Source organism: Bubalus bubalis, chromosome 18, assembly GCF_019923935.1.
Source record: "Bubalus bubalis isolate 160015118507 breed Murrah chromosome 18, NDDB_SH_1, whole genome shotgun sequence".
Classification (NCBI taxonomy): Eukaryota; Metazoa; Chordata; class Mammalia; order Artiodactyla; family Bovidae; genus Bubalus; species Bubalus bubalis.
The window spans coordinates 12,818,258-12,842,233 of NC_059174.1; the positions used below are offsets into that span (position 1 = coordinate 12,818,258).

At 55.7% G+C, this 23,976-nt stretch overlaps 1 protein-coding gene across 1 annotated transcript in view; it reads left to right on the plus strand.

The window, feature by feature from the left end:
* The window catches only part of JPH3 (junctophilin 3), a 75,311-nt gene that overhangs the window by 17,925 nt on the left and 33,410 nt on the right, over positions 1–23,976 (plus strand). Inside the window, exon 2 of the mRNA XM_025268500.3 lies at positions 13,334–14,111. Coding sequence (XP_025124285.2) covers positions 13,334–14,111 — 778 coding nt within the window. The remainder of the gene's footprint in view (positions 1–13,333; positions 14,112–23,976) is intronic.

Below are 23,976 nucleotides of genomic sequence, written 5' to 3' on the forward strand. Positions count from 1 at the left end.
ATATTCGGAGTTGTGTAGCCATCGCCAGGCAATTTTAGAGCATTTTCATCACCTCAAAAAGAAGCCCTGTGCGCAGCAGACATCACCCCCGCTCATCCCCTAGCCCCCAGCAACCAGGAGTCTGCTCTCTGTCTCTGCAGATCTGTCCACCGTGGACACTTCATGGAGCTGGAACCCTGTGGTGTCTGGCTTCTTTCTCTCCCTGTACCCTTTGCGAGGTCCATCCATGTCAGAGCTTGACTACAGGCCACGTGGGTATTAAGACTGGGTAATATTCCAGCGTATGGAAGGACCACATTCAGTTTATCCAGTCGTCCAGTGAGGGAGCTCTGGGTTGTCTCACACAGTACTGCTGTGCGAACGTTCTTGTACAGGTTTGTGTGTCGACGTGTGTTTTATTCATTTCATCCTTGGGTATCAAGCCAGGAATGAAACTGCTGGGTCAGGCTGGACCTCTCCACTTAAGAGAAACTGCCAGACTGTTTTCCAGAGCGTCTGAACCCTTTTACATTTCAGCTTCTTTTTAAAAGAGTTTCCTGGAAGCTGAGACATCTTTACGAAGCCCCCCACCCCTCACCCAAACCTGGAAATCTGTTCCTGGACATGGTGAAGTCTGTGTTTGGAGAAAATCATTTCTTGAGCACACGGTCTGTGCCGAGCGTGGAGACCGCTCAGTGTCGCCCCCTGCAGGTGGCTGCACCCATGTTCCTCCCCGCCACCCCCCACCCCCGCTGCCCTGCTCTAGCTTTCTTCAGGGTGCAGTTCACCTAGTGTCTCTAAATCTGTCCCCCTAAATCTCAGGTCCATGAAGTTCTTTGTTGTCTATACCCTCAGCCCCTGGCACTCTGAAGATGTCTGGTGGTTATGGGTTGGGATAACCTGTCGTTTAGAGGAGGGGCTGTCCCCAAGCCACAGGAAGCCGGGGAGGGGACAGGGAGGGACCCTGGGGAGGCTCTCACACTGAGCGTGACCAGCAAGCCTGTTCTCCACGTTTGAGGGCTTTGGAAAAAGCCGTGCACACTAGGGCCCCAGCTGGCGGGGCTGTGGGAGCCCCTGCTTTTGGTGGTGGGCTTGGCTGTTCTCCTGTGATAATGGCTCAGAACTCAAGTCACATCTCAGAGGGATCTGACCTGCCTGAGCCCCAATCCTCCGTCCTTCCCCGCGTGCTCGGCCTGCAGCCTGGGCCCAGGCCGTGGTCCTGGGGTGTCTGGTGTGTGTGTGCAGCACTTGTCCCTGAGAAGAGCCGGCAGGGCTCCCCAGAAAGTGTGAAACAGAGGCTGCGGCCTGGGGGGAAGCCGGGAGCTTGACCCCTGGCAGCTCTTCAGCAAAATCTTGGTCCGCAAAACACGTAACAAAGAAAACAGTTATTGGTCCTGAAATAAGAATCACACGCCAGCTTTTTTTTTTTTTTTTTTAATGGTTATTTATTTATTTGGCGGCTCTGAGTCTCAGTCATAGCACCATCTTTATTGCGGCATGTGGGATCTAGTTCCCTGACCAGGGATCGAACCCAGGCCCCTTGCATTGGGAACGTGGAGTTTTAGCCACTGGACCTCTAGGGAAGTCCCCCTTGAGTTTTTTAAAACCCACCTCCGCTCAGGCCTTGCCTCTGATCGCTGAATCAGCGTCTCTGGGTGGATGGGGCGTCGGTCATTAGTTTAAGGTCCCACAGGGGTTCTAACAGGACAACCCGGGTTCTTGACCTCAAGTGCTGAGAAACCCAGAGGGTGTTATAGCCCCGGTGGTCTGCCCACCCCCAGAGTTTCTGCTTTGAGGGGCCCAGGGGAGCCCGAGAATCTGCATTTCATCAAGGTTGTGGATGCTGTTGGAGACCCCAGCCCAGAGCAGCCACGGCCACCACTGTCCTTCACAGCCCCCAAGTCCTCTGTCTGGTCACGTGCTAGACAGTCGTGGCTTCTGATGTGATGTACTTAATGCAGAACCTGCCACGCGCCATCGTGAGGCGCTTTGCCAGTGCAAACCCACTTTCTCCCCTTGGTGTCCCGCGAGGCGGACACTGTTGCTGTCACCGTCCACAGAAGGGGACACAGAGTCACAGCCGCGTCAGGCGTCTCAGGGCAGCTCTGGAGGTATTGAGTGTCGGTCTGGCTCCAGCTCCTCTCTCCTCCCCCCTTTCTTTAGCCTGAGGGGAAATAATTTTACCCCCATTTTGCAGATAGAGGCCCAGGTTGGGTCATCCTTGCAGGATCTGTGCTCAGACCTGCCTGACTTCCAGCCACTCTGGTGAAGGGCCCTCCCCGAGGAGGGGGCTCCCTTGCTTCCTCCTCCCACTCCTGCCCAATGGCCCCCGCTGCCACACCTCACAATTGCTTCCGTGAACCCCTCACTTCTAAGAGGCCAGCCCTGCCAGCCTCTGCAATTGAATCACGATATCCCCTGGGTGACCAGAGAGGGAGACATGGGCCCAGAAGGAGGCTTCCTGGGTGGCGGGATTAGGAGCCCTGCCTTCTATTCCTGTCTCCCCTGTTCAGGCCCAGGGGGAGGGGTAGGAGAGGTGGGGAGGGGTGGTCCCTGCTCACTGAGGCCCGAGAAGAGGTGGGGCTACGGGAGGGATGCCCAGCTCTCCCCAGGCTGTGCCTTGAAACCGTTGCCCCTAGAGAGGAGGCTGACTTGACATGACTGGGTCAGAAGAAGCAGCTGCCGCTGCTGAGTGAAGCCCGGGGCCCTCCCGCCACCCGGGGCCAGCCCCTTAGTGCCAGGCGCAGAGCTGCATCCTACAGGGACCTCCTATGGGGTGAGTCGTCCTGCCACCCTGAATGAGGACCGCTGGGCCAGGGGGCCTGGTGTGGGGGGAGCTGGAGGCTGTGTACTTCGATGCAGACCCCTCTCAGAGTTTCCCGGTGGGCAGTGGAGAAAGGTCGCAGGCCTGAGAACCCGGCACATGTGGCAGGGGTCCTAAGCTGAGCTGCTTCCATCAGGACTCTGGGCAAGAGCCTTAACCTCATCACGCCTCAGTTTTTCTGTCTGTAAAATGGGCAGTGGCTCCCTGGGGCCGGCTGTGAGCACTCTGCAGGGAGGTCAGAAGCCCCGCCCTCCCCGGGAGGTCAGGGTGACTGACAGGCGAGCAGAGGGGCTCTCCCCAGGGAGTGCAGCCCAGAGGGAAGCAAGCTCAGGGAAGGGACCGCTGACTGGGGTCTACTGACCAGCCGCTCCTTAGACTCGCCCCAGAGGTGCACGCGTCAGCTGGCGGTGCCGGGGATAGGCCGGCCCCTCTTCCCCACAGCCCCTTCCAGCTCTGGGGACAGCAGAGGAGGGAGGTTCAGATCTTCACCCCTGCCTGCTGAGTGGCCTCAGACAAGTCACCCCACCGCCCTGAGCTCCCTGATGTGATGGCAGGTCCTGGCCCTCCGTAGATGGTGAGAGCTCAGCAGATGTCAGCGGATGGTGTCCCTGGACGCTGTGGCTGTGGTTCCCGACCTGAGTGCCCTGGAGGGTTTTCTTGGTGCCTCCAACTGAGAAGGCAGCCAGTGCAGGGAAGTTCAATAGAACCTTGACTTGACAGTGCTCAGCTGTAAAGAATCCCCCTGCAATGTAGGAGACCTGGGTTCGATCCCTGGGGTGGGAAGATCCCCTGGAGAAGGGAAGGCTACCCACTCCCATATTCTGGCCTGGAGAATTCCATGGACTGTATGGTCCATGGGGTCGCAAAGAGTCGGACACGACTGAGCCGACTTTCACTTCACTTAACAGTGTTCGTTTATCTGAAGTTAGACCCATCTCTTGTTTTTCTGATGTGGAAAAGACCTTCCATTTATTCGTAATCACCAAAACTTAAGCAACAAAGGTACTCTTGAGTTGGAGTGGAGGACACAATATGGTTCAGGCCCACAAAAGGCGCGGAGGTCTGAAGTATGTGTTGCAACGTGAAAGAAGCCAGTCTGAAAAGGCTTCATACTGAGTCCAACCCCATGACTTTCTGGAAAGGCAGAACTGTGGAGACAGTAAGAACTGAGCGGTGGCCAGGCGCTGGGGGAGGGAGGGTAAGCAGGCTGAGTGCAGAGGGCTTTTAGGGCAAGGAGACATCCTGCATGTCTCGGTAACGGCGGATACATGTTGCATTTATCCAGAATCAGGGGATGGGCCACACCAGGGGTGAGGAGATGTGTCAGTACTGGCTCACTGGCTGTAATACATGCGCCACACTCGTGTGGGTCTCTACTTGCACTCGCTTTTCTGTAGACTTTATAGTTCAGTTCCGTTGCTCAGTTGCGTCTGACTTTTTGCGACCCCCTGCACTGCAGCACACCAGGCCTCCCTGTCCATCACCAACCCCCGGAGCTTGCTCAAACTCAGGTCCATCAAGTCAGTGATGCCATCCATCCTCTGTCATCCCCTCTTGACATTTAATCTTTTTTTAAGCTTTTTCTATTTTAATCCGTAAGAAATATCTTTATTCATCTTAAAAAAAAAAAAAAACACTAAACCTTCCCAGGATGAGTGGATAAGGAGACAGTAAAAGATGAGTGGTGCGGAAGGAGCAATGCTGGTGTGAAGTCGGTCGAGTGGGCACGACCTAGAATGCCGGCTGAGGCTGGCTCTGAGCCTGGCCCTCCCCCAGCCTTTGAGGACCCTGCCCCCCACCGTGGAGGTGGGCCTCCCTGGGTGGCTCCCTGGTCCAAGGACAGCCGCGCCTGAATCCCCTCCCCTCTGGGCAGCACGAGGGCCCATAATCGCTGGTCTCCACAGGCTCTGCTTTTGCTCTCAGCCCCTCGCAGCCTTGGGGTGGCTTCCTGGCTGGTGTCCTGTCCTCAGCGTGGGAATGGCCGTCACTGCACCCGATGCTCATGGCCTCTGAGGTCACTGACCTTTCCTGCCTCTCATCCGACATATCTGATGCCTTCTCAGGGAGTTTTGTCCCCTGCATCCCTCCAAGACCTCCGCTGACCTGCCGCCTGGGCTTCCTCTATGACTTCCTCTACCCACCTGCTAAATACTGGGCTGCGCATCCTCCCGGTCAGCGTCCTCTGTGAGGAGCAGGGCTTAGCTCGACATCCAGGTTCACCTTTGGCCCCCACGAGACACAAATCCCGAGGCTTAGTTTCTGCAGCTGGGAAACAGGCATAAGGCCACTGTTGTGAGAATTTTCTCATCAAAGTCTCATCCCCCTTGAAACATTTAATCTTTGTCACGATGATGTGCCCAGAGTTTAAGATGTCAGTGGGCCCTACAAACAGTAGCACTTGGAACAAAATCAGCAGTATCCCGACCCCTACTGCTCCCCAGAGCTACAGCTTTAAACTCCTGTAGCCGTGTCTTCAGAGACCCACCTCCGAGTTTCTACATCTCTGCGCTGACTGCTTCCTTGGCTCATCGTCTCTTTTAGCTGTTAGGTACTGACTTCCTAAGGGGCTACAGTCCATTAGGTCGCAAAGAAATCAGACACAACTGAGCGACTGAACACGCACACACGGACTTCCTCAGAATCAGCATGGGACTCTTAGGTGAAGATTCTTAGTCTTGGGACTTGCCTGGTGGTCCAGTGGTTAAGAATCCACCTGCCAATGCTGGGGACATAGGTTCTATCCCTGATCCGGGAACTAAGATTCTACGTGCCTAGGGCAGCTAGGTCCACGACCACAACTACTGAGCCCATGTGCCGCAACTACTGAAGCCTGCTTGCCCTAGAGCCCGTGCTGTGCAACAAGAGAAGCCCCCACGATCAGAAGCCACACCCCACAACTAGGGAAAGTCTATGTGCAGCAACAAAGAACCAGCATGGCCTATGTATATTTATGTGTATACTTGAGTCGGACTTAAATAAAAGCTTCTCAGTCTTTTAGAACCACGTTCCTCTTCCCTTTAACTGTTTCAGCGTGGTTACAATTCTGTTAAATTCGTTGTGAGTTGTCATTATTACAAGACTATTAAGCATTACTTATTCCTGGGACAAGCAATGCACTGATTCTGTATACACTCAAGTACTTCTCCTGTGCAGCATAAGTTAGTAACTGCCTCATTTTTCAAATGTGTGAAGTGAAAGTCGCTCAGTTGTGTCCAATTCTTTGCAACCCCATCGGCTGTAGCCCACCAGGCTCCTCTGTCCTTGGAATTCTCCAGGCAAGAATATTGGAGTGGGTAGCCATTCCCTTCTCCAGCAGATCTTCCCAACCCAGGGATTGAACCCAGGTCTCCCACACTGCAGGTAGATTCTTTACCATCTAAGCCACCAGGGAAACTCAAGAATACTGGAATGGGTAGCCTATCCCTTTTCCAAGGGATCTTCCTGACCCAGGAGTCAAACCGGGGTCTGCTGCGTTACAGATGGATTCTTTACCAGCTGAGCTACTAGGGAAGCCCTGATTCCCCTGTCAGGGAATCAAACCCCTGTCTCCCACATGACAGGCGGGAATACTCACCACTATGCTGCTCATTTCTTTCCCCACCTTCCAAATGCTCAATAAAATACTACTCCATACAGCTTTTTGCCTGAACAAATCCACCAAATTCTTTACATATATACAGGATACACGCATTTCATATTTGTATATTTTCTTTCATTGCTTGCTATCAGTTACGTACAATTGACCCTTGGACAGTGTCAGGATGAGCGGCTCCGACCCTCCACGAATTTGAAAATCTGTGTATAATTGATAGTCAACCACAGTATCTGCAGTTCTGCATCTGGGGATTCAACCGCTGTAGCCTTTACCATTGGGAAAAAATCAATATAACTGGACCCTCCAACCCATGGTATTGTTGTGCGCATATATAAAATCGCTTCCCCTCATGTTTGTTGGGTCCCCCGTGCCCTCCCTCTTCTGTGGTTTGCTTCCTCGTTTTGGTGGAGTACATCCTGCAGTAGCTTCCTGAGAAAGGATGCATGGAAGATAGTTGTTGTGGTTTGATTACTTGATCGATTGGTTGTATATGTAGTTTTAGATTGAAAGTCATTTTTGTTCCGAGTTTGAGTGGGAGAAATTCCCCACCAACGTCTTGGTCTCGGTGTTGCTACAGAAAGGTCTCATGCCGTGCTCTCAGCCCTTTGTGTGAAGTCTCTTTTTCTTCTCTGGAAGCGCTTGGGGTCTTCCTTTGCTCACCGAGGTTCTGAAGTTTCACTGGGCTTGGCCTGTGTCTCTCTCCTTGGTCGTGCAGGGTGTCTTGAGCCCTTTCAGCCTGGACTCTCACATCCTTCAATTCTGGGACACTTTCCCATTTTACATATTTGGTAATTTTCCTTCCTTGCTTTCTGGAACTCCTAGTATATAGATTTGAAGCCATCTACATGACTCATGGATGGCTCTAAATTTCTTCTATCTCTCACTACTTTGCCTACTTCTTTTTGTTCTAGTTTCTGAAAGATTTCCTTGACTTTATCATCCAACTCACATCAAAATTTTTATTTTGGCCATTACACTTTTAATTTCCAGGAACTCTTTTTCTCTGATTTCCTTTTCCTTTTTTAAAAAATTGCATTTGATTCTCATTTTGAAGGTGCAGCATCTTATCTCTATGAGGATTTACTATTTGGTGTCCACACCCTGCATTCCCCATGATTCCCTCCAGTTTACCCCTAGGTGGGGCTCTTTCCTGCCCCCTCACCGTCAGGTGCCATAGGTGAGCATCCTTCCAGGATGGGGCCCTGGCCTGAGCACCCCCACCGCCCCCCATCTGCTGTGGGCTCCATGCCCTTCCCAGGAAGAACAGTCCCCGTCCCGCCCAGGGCTTGCTCTTGGAGGACACAGCATCTGGCTGGACTGACCTGTCTTGTCCCCAGACTGGTCCCTGAAACTATCACAACATTGACAGTTGAACACGTTGTGTCTGTGATGAACGTGTTGGAAGAACTTCAGTGGATGAGGCTGGGGAGGGGTAAGGAAATAAAAGTGTGTGAGAGACGCGAGGGCTCTGGGAAGACCTGAATAAGTCAGCAAGAGCAGACTGTGCACAGTACCCAAGAGGCTGGCAAGCGGGGGTGAGGCCTGGATCTCCGCTGGCTGAGGGCCGTGGGGCAGAGCCAGCTTTTGAATTTGGACCCGGTGGTGTCCAGAACCAGACGGCGCCAGTGTCCATGGTGTGCCCAGAGCGACGGTCACAGTGGCGCTTGAGTGGGTCCCTGGGTACAGTGTTGGCCTTCCGGAAGGCTCGTCAGGAATGCAGGGCCTGTGGCCAGGAGCTCGGGGGATGTTGGACAGCCCCGCAAGCCTGAGACCTGCTGGTGTTCACACCCCATTGGCTTTTCTCTGCAGGCCTGGGTGACTCCAGTTGGCATCTCACAGGCCGCGTTTGGGAGGTTTGTTTCCTTACCTGAGGTCCACTGAGATCTGGTTCTGAGTTCTGGGTGACGGGGGTCATCCCTCATCTTCATTGCAATGTGCAGAGTCCCTGAATGGGTCACCTGTGTGCCACCCTACCCGCCCTGAGGTTACCGGCCCTCCCACCCCCAGATGCCCCCTGGATGATTCATCTTCATCTGGGTGTCTCCCTGTGAGGGGCAGACACAGGGCTTGCAGGGCCCCGGGTCAGGGTACAGAGTGCAAACAGGAAGTTGCCCCTGCCCTGGGGTCTGCGCCACCCAGACTGACCCTGCAGCATCGCAAGGGTGCCCATGCGGGGCCACAAGCGGTCTTCTCTCTGCACTGGGCTGGCTTCTGTCTCTCTACATGCAGGCTGCTTGGCATATAAAACAAAACGGTGGACTTAGTCTTTTTCAAGAACTGACCAGATTCAATGAAACAGCCATGGGGAACCAGGGGTTTGATTTCAACCCGTCCTCTACTGGCCCCAAACAAGAAAGGGAGATGGGAGGAGAAGAAAGGACCTGGCCCTGCGGGGGGCCAGCCCAGAGCCCCAGCTTTGGGAGAAGCTGGCTCCTGGCTGAAGGCCTGTCTTCTTTCTCCTAATCTGAACCAGCCTCAAAACTGGGCCCAGCTATCCCAGCAGGTCACAGCAGAGCTGATCAAGAGCATAATATTGAAATTCATTTTTCTTACTGACGTCAGCTGTAAATTAAGAAATGTGTTCCGACTGGGAACAAAAGTGCAAATACAATAAAGCTGCACGCCCTGAGCAAGGAAGGCTCAGCTGCCCGCATCACACCGTATGCAGGAGGCCACACCCACGGCTCCATGTGTCTAGAGGATGGTTATGGTCGTCAACCCCATGTCACAGATGAATTAGGAGATCTGAGAGGTGGAGTGAGGTCCCCAGGTCTGGGGTAAGTGGAAAGCCCCGGCTCTGAACTCGGGGCTCCTGACTCCCGGTGCCCACACCCCAGGCTCCAGCACAGCTGGGCAGGCTGGCCCAGTAGGGCCCCAGCAACCACAGGCATTTGTTTCAAAGCCCCGACGCCCTCATTCTGCTTAAATCACCTAGAATATGACCAGTTCATCTTCTGTCTTGATATGTTTCTCACTGTGCATGCAAAGTTGCTTCAGTCGTGTCTAACTCTTTGCGACCCCGTGGACGGTAGCCCACTAGGCTCCTCTGTCCATGGTATTCTCTAGGCCAGAATACTGGAGTGGGTTGCCATGCCCTCCTCCAGGGGATCTTCCCAACCCAGGGATTGAACCAGCGTCTCTTATGTCTCCTGCATTGGCAGGAGGGGTTTTTACCCCTAGCACAACCTGGGAAGCCCATTTCTCACTGCTTCTGTTCATTTTTCTGCTACCAGTTATTACCATCTAATTCCAGACCGTCTTCATCACCCCAAAAGGAAACCCTGACCCCGATAGCCATCACTCTCGTCCTCCCTCCCCCAGCCCCTGGTGACCACCAACCTGCTATCTCCCTGGACAGTCCGTTGAGGCTGTGTATTTTAAAGCAGAGGTTGGCTGTGCGGAGCCTTCTCTTCAGCATTCGCTCCTGTCTGGGCACACCCTCTGCATACATCTCTGACCCTCTCCAGCCTCAGCTCACCTGTCCAGGGACCCCTGGAATCATGGAATTCAGGCATAGTATGCCGAGCAGCTTTTTTGCTGATGTGAAAACAGACTCACCTCTGCGGAGCTGCGTGGCTTGTGGAAAGCCAGGGCAGCAGGACCCGGGAGCTCAGAGTGGGAGGGAGGCTCGAATCCCCACCTGGGACCCTTGCTTTGCCTGCGCTGATGCTCAGAGCAAGCTGCATCTTGCCTTTGCCTCCGTGTATGCGATGGACTCCGCGTCCATGCCTGGAAGGTGGAACCATGCCCTCCAGCCTGTGGGGACGTCGTTCAGACTCCAAGATAGGCATAGGGAGGCTCGCTTCCCAACGCCTCCCTGTTATTACCCTTTTATCTGAGGGAGGGAGTGTGGGCAATCATTTTCTCAGGGATGGAAGTGGCCCGCACCTCACAGGATGCCAGGTGTGGCTTCCAGCCTGGTGCCCTCTGGACGAGGGTAGGCAGGACCTCACTGCATGCAGAGCCCTGGCAGGGGGAGGATGCGAACCCTGGGGTTGAATCCTGTCCCTCTTTGAGCCTCAGTTTCCTCACCTGCCAGGTAAAGTGCTGTTTATCCCTAAGGTTTTCTTCCTTAACCAACTTTTCTTTCATTTTGTAAACTTTTTGTTTTATATTGGAGTCTAGTTGATTTACATACAGTCTGTGACAGTTTCAAGTGTACAGCAAAGGGATTCAGCTTTATGTATCCCTAAAGTTTTAATGACAGTGATGAACAATAGTTGCTGATTACTGAACGTTAACAACCTTTCCACACTTTACGTGGATTACTGCATTTAATCACACAGCCACCTTCCCTGTTTTACAGGTGAGGAAACTGAGGCATGGGAACTTAAAGCAGACATTCCCAAGGTCACAGATGCAGAAAGAATGGAGCTGGGAACTCGATCCCATGTCTGCCCCCCTCCTAACTCCTCCCTCTACCCCCATACCCACCTCCTCCACAAGGCTGGGTGTGCAGCCCCCATGTGTCCTCAGCTATATGCTCAGCCTGCCCTGAGGGGGTGCAGGGGTGCTGGTGGGGAGGTGGGCTGAGTCTCTTCATGCAAGGGCATCCTCAGCTTTGTGGAGGGCTGCCAGAGAAACCTGGGGTGACATCTTGGGAGACCCCAGCGGGGGCGGCTGGATTCAGCAAATAAACACATGGGACATTTAGTTAACCCTGAATTTCAGATCATCAGTCTGATCATTTCTAGCCTAAGTATGTCCCATGTAACATTCTCTAAAAATTACTTGTCCCTGTGGAATTCAGATTTAACTCGGGGCCCTGTGTTTTATCTGTCCCCAACCCACAAGTGGAAGTGGCAGGAAGCTGGGAGCCAGAGATCCCTGCAACAGCTGCTGGCTCCCAGCTTGAACTGGCCACAAGAAAGCCGCTGTCTGGCGGAAGGGTCTGGCCTTAAAGGGCCAGCTTCCCACAGCCACCCACCCAGGAGGGGAGGAGCCATCCAGGACCTAGAGGCTAGTCCAGCGTCCCTCTCACAACCCAGGATGCAAGTCCTGGCTCTCTGCCCCAGCATGGGCAGCTGTGGCCCGAGGCAGGAAAAGCTGTTAGTATTGGGGGGCTGGGAGGACGGAAGAAGGTGGGGAGCGCTGCCCTGCTGTGTGTGGAGTGTCATTTAATTCGCATAACTACCTAATGCAGGAGAAATGGAGACGCGTCCTGTTAAGAGTCACAAGGCCAATAAGCAGAGCAAGAATATGCGCCCAGTGCTGTGATGTTTTAGCTTGATTGTGGTAAGATATATAGATAACATAAAGCTCGCCACTTGAACCGTTTCTAAGTGCACAGCTCCGTGGCGTCAGTCACTCTTACAGTGTCGCACAGCCATCGCTTCTGTCTGCTTTCAGGACTACTGTCCCCCCCAAACAGTAACTCTGTACCCAATAAGCAGTAATTGCCCGTTCCCTGCCCCAGCCCCGGCCCCACCATCTACTTTCAGGCTGTCTGGTTTGACTCCTGGATATCTCCTGTGAGAGGAATCACATAGCGAGTATCCCTTGTGACATGTTTATTTCACCAAACATGGTATCCTCAGGGTTCATCCATGTTGTAGCAAATGGCAGGATGGCCTTCCTCTTGAAGGCTGCATGAACAATGTTTCATTGTTGAATGGACCACATCTTCTCTGGCTTTAGTGAGTAATGCTGCTGGGCTCGTGCAGGTATGAGTGTCTGAGTCTCCACTTTGGATTCTTTTGGAGACATCAGGTCTGCCAATTCTCATGCCTTCAGGTGTGGTGGTCTTCCCAACTCTTCTTGGATGCCTCCAGCAACGGAGAACTCACTACCTTCCAGTCTCGTCAGTACCCAGTCTGTAGCATGGCTCTGTGTCCTTATATCTGTCACTCATGGGCCCCACGAGGCCAGTGTGGAGCCGCTCACCTGGGGTGTGCTTCTTCATCTCTCCCACACCCTTATGCCCATGTGCTTGAGGAGCTCTGTGGTTCACTCCTGACTGCATCAGACTCTTACCCCTCTCTCCCCCTCCCCGAGCCCTAAGAGAGCAGAATTCAGCTTCGAGAAACAGGAGGGAAGGGTCTTTAAAAATGACCACCTGTGAGTAACATGGAAACTTACTTTACATATGTAAAATAGATAGCCAAAGGAGAAATTGCTCTAAGGCTCAGGAAATTCAAAGGGGGCTCTGTATCAACCTAGAGGGGTAGGATGGGGAGGGAGATGAGAGGGAGGTTCAAAAGAAAGGGGATATATGTACACCTATGGGTGATTCATGTTGAGTTTTGACAGAAAACAGCAAAATTATGTAAAGCAATTCAGTTCAGTTCAGTTCAGTCGCTCAATCGTGTCCAACTCTTTTTGACCTCATGAATCGCAGCACACCAGGCCTCCCTGTCCATCACCATCTCCCAGAGTTCACTCAAACTCACGTCCATCGAGTCGGTGATGCCATCCAGCCATCTCATCCTCTCTCGTCCCCTTTTCCTCCTGCCCCCAATCCCTCCCAGCATCAGAGTCTTTTCCAATGAGTCAACTCTTCACATGAGGTGACCAAAGTACTGGAGTTTCAGCCTTAGCATCAGTCCTTCCAAAGAAATCCCAGGGCTGTCTCCTTTAGAATGGACTGGTTGGATCTCCTTGCAGTCCAAGGGACTCTCAAGAGTCTTCTCCAACACCACAGTTCAAAAGCATCAATTCTTCGGTGCTCAGCTTTCTTCACAGTCCAACTCTCACATCCATAGCAATTATCCTTTAATAAAAAATAAACACATTTAAAAAAAAAAAAAAAGAATGGTATACTTTAGACAGCACACAAAAAAATGACCACCTGTGATAGAAATGGTCAAACGACCTGGGGACTGACAGTCTGACTGCCTCAATGTAATCCTGGCCGAGTTGCCCCAGGACGGGGTGAACCGTGGTGGCCGCGTCACGCCTCCCGCCGGCGAGCCTCACCCTCTCGTTTGTCTCCGCAGGGACCTACCAGGGCCAGTGGGTCGGCGGCATGCGCCAGGGCTACGGCGTGCGGCAGAGTGTCCCCTACGGCATGGCGGCGGTTATCCGCTCGCCCCTGAGGACCTCCATCAACTCCCTGCGCAGCGAGCACACCAATGGCGCGGCGCTCCACCCCGACGCCTCCCCCGCCGTGGCCGGCAGCCCCGCCGTGTCCCGCGGGGGCTTCGTGCTGGTGGCGCACAGCGACTCCGAGATCCTCAAGAGCAAGAAGAAGGGGCTGTTCCGGCGCTCGCTGCTGAGCGGCCTGAAGCTGCGCAAGTCGGAGTCCAAGAGCAGCCTGGCCAGCCAGCGCAGCAAGCAGAGCTCCTTCCGCAGCGAGGCCGGCATGAGCTCGGTCAGCTCCACGGCCAGCGACATCCACTCCACCATCAGCCTGGGCGAGGGCGAGGCCGAGCTGTCGGCCATCGAGGACGACATCGACGCCACCACCACCGAGACCTACGTGGGCGAGTGGAAGAGCGACAAGCGCTCGGGCTTCGGTGTGAGCCAGCGCTCGGACGGGCTCAAGTATGAGGGCGAGTGGGCGGGCAACCGGCGGCATGGCTACGGCTGCATGACCTTCCCCGACGGCACGAAGGAGGAGGGCAAGTACAAGCAGAACATCCTCGTGAGCGGCAAGCGCAAGAACCTCATCCCGCTGCGCGCCAGCAAGATCCGCGAGAAGGTGGACCGGGCCGTGGAGGCGGCCGAGCGGGCGGCCACCATCGCCAAGCAGAAGGCGGAGATCGCGGCCTCCAGGTAGGAGGGTGAGGGGCTGCGTGATGGGGGGCGGGGCGCGGGGCTGTTCTGGGTCGCCGGACCTGGTCTGGTTGGTTGGGCTGCCTGGTTCGATGCCTACGTGTGTGTTTCTCAAACTATGCCCTGTGGAACCCTGGGGTTCCTCAGAGGTGGTGCAAGGAGATGGTTGGTCTGAGGAGGCTCCAGGTCTTACAACCTGCCCTCAAATGGAGCAAATCTCCCTTCCCCTCTCTTTCTTGTTTTATATGCTGGTGTTTGATGGAGAACGATGTTGCCCATTCTCTTAGGATGCATAGCACAGCTGCTGGCTGAGAGGAATGTGTGTGCCCCCACAGCCTCATTCCCAGGTGGGCATGGAGTGCCCGGTGCTGCAGGGATGTGGGAGGCAGGGGGTAGCTGTCCCGACCACCCCAGCCCGAGGCAGATTCTCCACAGGCCCTGGAGATGGCACCAAGTGAATGGGCGCTGGCCCAGGAGTCACTTGCAACTTGGTGCTGTTGGCCGTCAGCTATTCTCAGTGGGACACGGGGCTCACTGTGTGGGTTCAGCAGGGTCCAGACTTGACTGTAGGCGGGCGCTGTGTTGGCTATTGAGGTGGCTTTGTATTGGTGCAGGGGTGGGAACTTCAGAACTGGTAGAAGGGGTCCCTGGGTCCCCCCAGGAAGCACAGATGAAAGTGTGTGAGCCTGGATCTGCCTCACACTGCTGTGGGAGGCCGTGGACAGCAGAAACTGCCAGCCCCAGGTTGAAGGAAGCCACCCAGTTGAAAACCAGGGCCCCCGGGTGGCCACGCTCCTGCGTTCTCAGGAAACCATTCCTGACTTGAGTGTGTCAAGAGCTTCCTGCCATCTGTGTACTTTCCTGGGTCAGGGTAGGGCCCTGGGGTCAGCCCCGAGGGTCATGGGGCCTGGGACAGGAGTCTGGGGCACTTTAGATGCCTCAGGCTGCCCAGACAGAAGGTGTCCAGGAGGTCAGACACTGAGTCTTTCTGGATGATTCTGAATTCCCGGCCAGGGCAGGCCTGGGATTATTCCAGGGAGACACCCAGCTCAGTTATGGCTCAGGCCTTCCCAACCTCATTGCTAATAAAACTTTAGCCCATTTGGTTCTGGTTTTCAGCGACCTTCCATCCATATTGGAAGAACAAAAAAAGGTGGCTGTGGTTTGTTGGCAGGATATCTGCCACTCACATCCAAGGTCTTAGAGGGGAACGAAACCCATTCCAAGAAGCCAAGGGGAAAAAGGAATTACTGCCTGAATGTCGGGGTCCAGCCCTGCTCTGTTCACCCCTCCAGTTCCCCTAGAAGTGTTCAACGATAAATAGGAGCAGCGTTTATCACTGCTCCTCTGGTATTTTACAATCAAATTTGGTTCCCTACTTATTTTTTCCTTTATGAATATATAACCCTTGCTCTACATAGAAAAACTGGATGATGGAACATGAAGGCAGGGAGCAGCCTAAGGCGGGTCTCATGCGTCACCCAGAGACCCTGCTGGTGTTGGGCATTTTTCTTTCCTTCCAATAGTTCATCTGTTTTTTACCTTTTGTGTTTGTTTGTCTTGTTGACCTTAGTGGATACAAAGCACTTTACAGGGCAGGGGGTCAGTGTCAGAGATTTAGGGGCTTGTGAGGCAGAAGCACAAAGGTTTCATGGACAGCATTCCCTGGAATTGGCTATCTTATTTTTGCTAATATTTATTTATCCGGCTGCTCCGGGTCTTGGTTGTAGTAACGGGATCTTCAGTCTTTGTTGCGGCTGCAGGATCTTTAGTTGTGGTGCGCGAACTCTTAGTTTTGGCATATGTAGGATCTAGTTCCCTGACCAGGGATTGAACCCGGGCCCCCTGCATTGGAAGTGTGGCGTCTTAGCCTCTGGACCACCAGGGAAGTTCTGATTTTATTTGAAAGTCTGTCACTTAGGTGAACCTCTTGGGAAGGGGGACATGGGATGCAGGGCAGTTTTCTGACACACCCCCAGAACCTGGGGGTGCTGGTCTCTAAGAAGGAGTACATGGAGGTGGTGGTGTGGGCGGAGCTCAGAGCCAGCTCCCCGAGGACCCCTACCTGGACCCCCGTGCAGCTGCCTGCCTGCTGCAAAGGCCTGAGGGTGGCTCCGTGTATTGTATGCTGGCTCGCTGAACGTCCAGCCTGGCCCACCACTGCTGAGCAGCCTGGGGAGGGCGCTCACCCTCTCTGAGCCGGGTCCTTGTGGACAGATGGCATGGAGCAGCATGCAGTGCCCTCAGCGAGTGTGGGGCTTGGTTACCCTCCCAGGTGACCCCTGAACCAGGTCGGCCCCTCTCCTCGCGCCCCGGCCTTGCAGGGAGGTGGGTGTGAATGCACACCCTGAGATGTGGTCTCAGCCTGGTGGCCTCGTAGTGCCCTGGGCCACCGTCAGAGGTGGGAGGGGACAGTGTCCTCGGTCCCCAGACACGGTGAGGACGAGCCTCCATTCCAGGCTGCGGCAGGAGCTGCACTTGCCTGCGTTTTCTCAATGGGCTTAGATTCAAAAAAAAAAGAGAGAAGCCAGAGGCTGCCGTCCTAGAGAGCGAAGCCAGTGGACGCCCTGGAGCCCTGAGGCCCGCCCTCCACCGGAGCGTGAAGGCAGCCGCGGCAGCCGCGTGGGGCCGCGGAGTGGCTGGCCCCGGGCGGGCTGTGGTCACCGTCACAGCCAGCAGCTGGCCTGGCGTCAGCGAGCCGCGTCCTCGGGCCTAGGACGGCGCAGTCGCTGAGCCGAGCCAGCCAGAAACGGTTGTGTGTGTGTGTCCTCTCTCCCAGTGCGGGGACCTCCCGGAGGGCGGCTGCCGTGAGGATGGGCACGGGCCTTCCTGGGGAGGGGGACGGCACGGAGCTTTGGGTCCCAGACGGGGTCCTGCTCCCTCTGTTTCAGGGTGAACCACACCCACCCTGGCTTCTAGGGCCAGGGCCGGGCCACATGGCTGAGATGGGGAGCTCGGGTTCCTCCTGAGCGCCGGGTCTGCAGGCTGGTCCCCATCATCGCTACCCGTCATGCAGGCTGGCATCACCAGGGACACACAGGCAGCCCGCCCAGAGATGCCAAGCTCCTCGATGGGGGTGCCACCTGGTTTCCAGAGCCCTGCCCCAGCCCCCTCAGGATGTGTGTAAAATGCAGATGCCCCCCACCCCCAGAGCTTCTGCCTCAGCAGATCCGGGTGGGGCTTGAGAACCTGCATTCCTGGGGAGCCCCTGGGATGCTGGTGCTGGCTGGGCCCCCAGAGGGGGAGCAGACATGCCTGCGGCTGAGGAGGGAGGTGGAGGAGCTTCCTGCCCAGTCAGGTAACGTGGAGCCGGGGCTGAGGGAAAGGTGTGCCAGGCCAGTCGGTCTGCAGAGATAGGCGGGCTCAGAGGCCCTGCTGGCCTACCCTGGGGACTTCTTCTCAGCAGTGTCTTGTCTGCACAGAAGCTGGTTCTGAAAGAATGAATGAAGATGCTCAGCCCCGCCCCTCCTCATTGTCAGGGACCTGGCCACCTCCTTCAGTTCTGAGACCTGGAATCAAGGCCGTGGCCACCGTGGGGCTGGGCCAGGTTCCCCAGGAGCCACAGCCACATCGTTCATCCCGGGAGGATCACGGGTCCCCTCTTGCTCCTGGGTGCCCGCAGACTCTCCAGGGCGAGAGGCAGACCCGCCGTGGTCCAGCAGGGCGGCGTCCTCGGCAAAGCCCACAGGATAGAACTGCAAGTTCCCACGGGCTTGTCTGTCTCTGGCCCGACCTCCCGGAGACGTGGTCAGTCCTGTGGGGCCTGGTGGGTCAGCTGGCTCCACTGGGGGAGGAGAGGTAAATTTCCCCCAAGGTCCTGGATTGTAGGGATTACACCAGAGCCTGAATCTGAGGAATGTGACAGCTCGCTGTCCTCACCCCGGGACCCTGCAGGGACCAGAGAGGGAGGGGCTGGGGGGTGGAACAGTCACTCCTGTCCCCGCCGCCTCTTCTTGGCCAGGCTGCCCTCTGGCGCTAAACCCGCAGCCTGGAGCGTGGGGCCAGCTCTGCTTCCTGGGAGTGACCGCTGTGCTCGGGGGTGAGAGGGGAGGAGGTGTGGGCGGGGCGGCCTCGCGGTTCCAGGCTGCAGGGTCCCCACGGGGCAGGGGTGTGGGGGCAGGAGGTGCGCCAAGGCTGCTGGTGGTCGTGGTGGTCGGCAGGGCTGTGGCCACAGGCCCGTGTGCTGCCCATCAGCTGATACCTCTGTCTCCTGATGCTTTGCTGAGTGAGCAGAGTCATGGGCAGGTGAAGCTAGGAGGAACCTTGACCTGACGTTTAGGTGGAAGATGACAAGTTCCGGGCAGGGGGCAGCCATTCCTCCCTCCTGCACCCATGGGGGGCTGCACGCCACATCCTCGCGCCAGGCCAGCCAGCCCTTCTGAAGGACGGGGGTGGTCCCCGCCGGGGTGGTGGGAAAGCGGGCTCCAAGGGCAGCCTGGCTGAGAGTCAGGCCTCCGTGCCGGCAGGGCGGAGCCAGTCTCAGAGCCAGGCGGTGGGCCAGACAGTACTAGAACTCACATCTCGGCGCTGCCTGCTGCCCTGCGCCTGCTCTCAGCCCCTTCAGACCTGGACCCAGACTGGGGGCTCTGTGAATAGAGGGATGCTGGCTGCCTTCCGTGAAGTGCTCTCGAAATCCAGCCCTGCCCCTGGACAGGAGGGCTTCATGCGTGAAACCTCGGTGAGGTCTGCTCAGGGACAGGCGTCTACGTCCCCAGTCACCTTTTTATGTCGATCCTGGGCTGGCGTCTGTCTGGGCCCCGGGGAGACCTGTTTGCTTTAAGATTTCTGCTGCGGCTTCTCTCTCTCTCTCTCTTTTTTTATTGCTGTGCGGGCTTCTCTCTAGTTGCCGCGAGCAGGGGCTGCTCTCTAGTTGCAGTGTGCAGGCTTCTCATTGCGGTGGCTTCTCTTGTTGCAGAGCACAGGTTCTAGGACGTATGGGCTTCAGAAGTTGTGGCTCCCGGGCTCTAGATCGCGGGCTCAATAGTTGTGGCTCACAGGCTTAGTTGCTCCACGACATGTATGATCTTCCCGGACCAGGGATCGAACCCATGTCTCCTGCTTCTGCAGGTAGATTCTTTACCACTGAGCCACCAGGGAAGCCCTGCTGTGGCTTCTCTGCTCCTGTCAGTTACGTGTCTTCAGCAGGTCATGCCCAAAGCCCTGGGGGCAGGGGGACAGTGCCTGAGCCCCATGTGGGTCAAGACAGGGAGGGCGCATTATCTGCAGGGGAGACTGCCTGGGGCTGTCTCACTGGGGCATCTTTCCATCCTAAAGAAAACAAAATATTTAAGGACATGAAATCAGGGTGTAGGTTGTGGTTGATTATGGGTTTTAAATACGTTCATATCATTCCTTGTTAAAATGTAATACATCCTTGTAAAAATACTAAAGCAATAAGGGAGATGGCTTTGCAGGTGGCGCTAGTGGTAAAGAATCTGCCTGCCAATGCAAAGGATGAGGGTTCAATCCCAGGGTCAGGAAGATCCCCTGGAGAAGGAAATGGCAGCCCACTCCAGTGTTCTTGCTGGGAGAATCCCAGGGATGGAGGAGCCTGGCGGGCTACAGTCCCTGGGGTTGTAAAGAGCTGGACACAGCTGAGTAATGGAGCACTCACACAATAAGGCAGACAGTATCGAGCAGCCATGTCCCACGTGGGCTGTCCGTCTCCTTAGAGGAAATCACAGTTTTTTCAACATGTGTGCAGATAACTATATCACACCCACAGGATCCTGGGTCATGGTGAAGGAATTGTACTGTCGACTTGTTCTGTAGCTTGGTTCCCTTTTCCCATCACTTATGTCAGAGCCCTCTTTCCTTGTCAGGTTTTTGCCCTGGCATCTGCGTCATATTCTGTGTTATGGGTGCACCACCTCTGTCCAGCTGCTACATGTGTGCTAAGTCTCTTCAGTCGTGTCTGATTCTTTGCCACCCCAGGGACTGTAGCCCACCAGGCTCCTCTGTCCATGGGAATCTCCAGGCAAGAATACTGGAGTGGGTTGCCACGCCCTCCCCCAGGGGATCTTCCCAACCCAGGGATCGGCCCCTCATCTCTTATGTCTCCTGCATTGGCAGGCAGTTCTTTACCATTAGCGCCGCCTGGGAAGCCTGGTCCAAGTCTGCATCCCATCCTGCAGTCTTACAAGGCAGCTAAGACTGTTCTTGTCTGCCTGGCTCCGCGGCTGGCACAGGTCTTTCCCACCACGACCCCCTAGAGCAAGTGTGCGTGGCTGAGTGACGTGTGCAAGGTGCTGCCTCATTGCCTGGCGCCAGGCTCCATCACCTTACCTTGGCTGGGAGGGAGGGCTGCAAGAGGAGGCGGTGGGGCGGCCTTGAGTGACTGCTCTGTCGTTGAGGCGTTTCTCCCTGCAGTTAGTCAGTAACAGCCCCCTGCCCCCCACCAAGAAGTCTACACCCTAACAATCCCTGGAACCTGCAGATGTGTGACCTTCCTAGGGAAAAGGGACTTGGCGGATGTGATTACATTCGGCGCTACTCAGGATTGCCTGGGTGGGTGCCCGGTGTCATCACAAGGGTCTTGGTTGGAGGGAGGCGAGAGGGCAGAGTAAGTGATGTTGCAAGTGGAGGTCAGGATGACGTGGCCACAAGCCAGGGGGTGCTGGTGCCTCCAGACGCTGGAAGAGGGGAGGAAATGGATCTCCCTGGAGCCTCCATTGGGAACCAGCCCCAGTTCAGCCTGTAAGACAGATTCGTTCTGGACTTCTGACTTCTGGAACCATAGGATAATAAATGTGTGCTGTTCTGGGTTGCTGCAAATCCGTAGGGAGCCCATGCGCCCCCAGCTCTGGCACTGGGTGGGCTGTGTCACCTGGTGTCCCCCTTCTAGAGGGGGCAAGCCCGGCCCCTTCCCGCCCCCGGCAGGAGACCTGCTCTGCAGCCATGCTTCCAGGCCCTGCGGAGATGGACTCTCGGTGAGGAGTACGTGCGGCTTCCTGCCTCCGGGGGAGGGCCGGCCACACGCCAGGAGAGGCCTTCTGGTGGGCGACAGCCATCTGTTCCGGCTCTGGCCTCCCAACATTAAAAAAAAAAAAGAAGGAGCAGAAGAGGCTGGGGAGTGGGGTGCCAGGTCCTGGAAATGCCCGGGTCAGGGGCCAGCCTGAGGGCCCCCGGGGGTGCAAGGCCACAGAGCCCCCAGACCTGGCTCCACCCCAGAGACCCAGGAGCACTTGGCCTCGGGCCTGCGTGTCGCGTCTGTGAGCCACTTCCCGGAGCTGGAGGGTGTCGGCTTGGGGTGCCAGCCTGTGCCCACTCCTCTGTCACCTCCGGTCCTCGCGCGTGGGGTCGGGGATTCAGGCTGTCAGATGGGATTAGGATCGCTGCCCACTTTGCTCTGGGCCACTTGTCAGACAGACGCGCGGAGCTCTGACTCACCCACGGGCAGCTTTCCCACCTGGCATCAGAAGGTGCCTGGCGTGACCTGGGCCTGTGTTGGCCATGTCCAGGAGAGCCCTGGCCCAGGGTTCTGGGCTGGGGGGCTGTTGAACTCGCCCCTTCACAGAGAAGCCGTGGCCTTTTCCATGGCCCTGGAGGACGGGCCTCCCACGTGGCCTTGGTGACCTGTCCCCAGACTTGGTGGCGCAGGGATTTTTCATCCTAATCTAAACCCAAGCCCTTCTGTTACCGCCCGAGCCTGTTTCTTTCCCGTCGTTGAGGGAAATAGTAAACTGATCTGCTGTTAGTAGGTCTGTGGCCTCAGGCAAGGGACAGAAACTCCCTGGGTCTCCCATTTCAACCCTGTGAAATGGGTTGAAGAGGTGATGTGCCCAGTGGGGTTGTTGTGAAGAGTGACATGTCACCGGGAAAGATAGGACCGCAGCTGTCTTCCCTGTGATGTGTTAGAGCAGGCAAGAGGGGTGAGGGGGTGTAGAGGAGACTCCCCTGCCCTTGACCCCTTTACCCCTGGGCAGCCACGGAACCTCAGTCTCCCCACCCGAGTGCCTGCCTCCCTAGATGTGGAAACGACCATATCCACACTCGTCAGATCCGAGTTTAATTTGAGTTTAAACTGAGGAGTTTCATCAAACCAAAGTTCGCTTCAGTGCAGCCTGGAACAGGCAGGCATGTGTGTAGGTTACATGTTTGTTCCTCACCCCCGTGCCCTTGGCCCTGTGACTGTGGTCTGCCCCCTGGAGGCCTGGCCATGGGCTTTGCCTGGTCCGCGGGACGGGCCTGGAGTGATGGAGGGCCCCGTCCCAGGCTGAGGCCCTGGGAAGCTCGCTGTGTTTCTGCTCACTCTCCTTGTACTTCTGCCATCGCCGTGACAACACACCCTGGGAGCCCCCATCCCTGGGGGTGAGGGAGAGGGACACTTGGGGACACCTGGATGCATAAGCAAGAATAATGATTATTTTAAATGACCTCCTTTTGGGGATGGGGGATTGTTGAAAAGCGTTGTTTGGCATCGCTGACTGCTACGGCCCTCGTGGGTGGTCCTAGATAAAAGGATCACTGTGCTTATCTGCACACGGTGTGGGTGCGGCCACGCTAGACCATTAGTCCTCTGGGGGAACATTCCTGATCCTTTGTGTGAGTGTCCTGGGGCTGCCATATCAAAGTGCCACGAATGAGGTGGGCTTAAACAACGGGAATGTTCTCTCACAGTCCTGGAGCCAGAAGCCCACCGTCAGGCTGTGGGCAGCGTTACCGTCTCTCTGGATTCTCTGGGGGGGGGGGGGGGGGGGGGGGCGGTCCTTCCTGTCTCTGCCAGCTCCTGGGTGTCCAGGCATCCTTGTGGGGTGGCCACATCCCTCCAACCTCTGCTGGTGTCTGTCCTTCCTTCTTATGAGGACATGTCATTGGACTTAGGGCCGCCACCATCCAGTGTCACCTTATTACATCTGCAAAGACCCTGTTCCAAAGAAGGCCCCACGCTGAGATCCGCAGTGGATGTGAGCTTGGGGTCTGCACTCTGCATGGCTGTCCCACGGCCACGGCTCCTGCGGATGTGAATGCCTCCTTCCACTGCCTCACTTCAACTCCTGTGATCACAGCTCCTGCCTCGGGGTCAGGCTGGCCTCCGGAGGGCTTGGAACAAAACTTACTACTCTCCTGGGGAGCTCCCTGCTTCCCTACAAAGTGTCTTTGGGTCTCAGGGTCTTATGTGCTCTGGGTCTTAGTGTCCCAAACTCTGAGGGGCCACTTTAGCTTTCCCGTGCTTTTTCTAACCTTGAATGTCTTCCATGAGAAGCTGCCTTATCCTCATTTAAGGGGTGTGTGTTTGAGGGGTGCAGCTTGCAGATGGCTTGGGGAGATAGAAGGGGTTTCCTCGGTTACTGCTTGCTGACCACCCTGTTCTCACAATGCCCAGCCTCTGCTCTAATATGAGCTTCAGGCTTTGTCTGCCAACAGCACCCCCACCTACCCCTGCTGCCACCCCGGACTCTGCCCCAGGCTCCCCTCTGCCTCTCGAAAGATCCACTTATGGGCTCTGCCAGTGCGGAGGGGTCATCTTCTCCCAGCCTGTCTGGTATCCGGAGGAGTCATAAACCGTGTGAGCACTGAAGTTACAGATTTGGAAATTCCCTGGTGGTCCAGTGGTTAAGACCTCATGCTTCCACTGCAAGGAGACCCAGGTTCGATCCCTGCTTGGGGAACTAAGATCCCACATGCTGCATGACACAGGCCAAACAAGTTATGGATTCAGCCTTACCAGCAACAAGGCAGGAAGGAGAAACAGAAGCTGGGGAGAACAGAACATCCAGTGTGTAAGCACCTCTGAACTTACTGGTGTCTGCTGTTTAAAGACCTATATATTCTGCGCAGTAGAGCCGCTCAGTGTATATACTTTGGGGGATCTTGAAGAGTCATTGTGACACTTGAAGTTTTCTCTAAACCTAAAGCCTTGTAG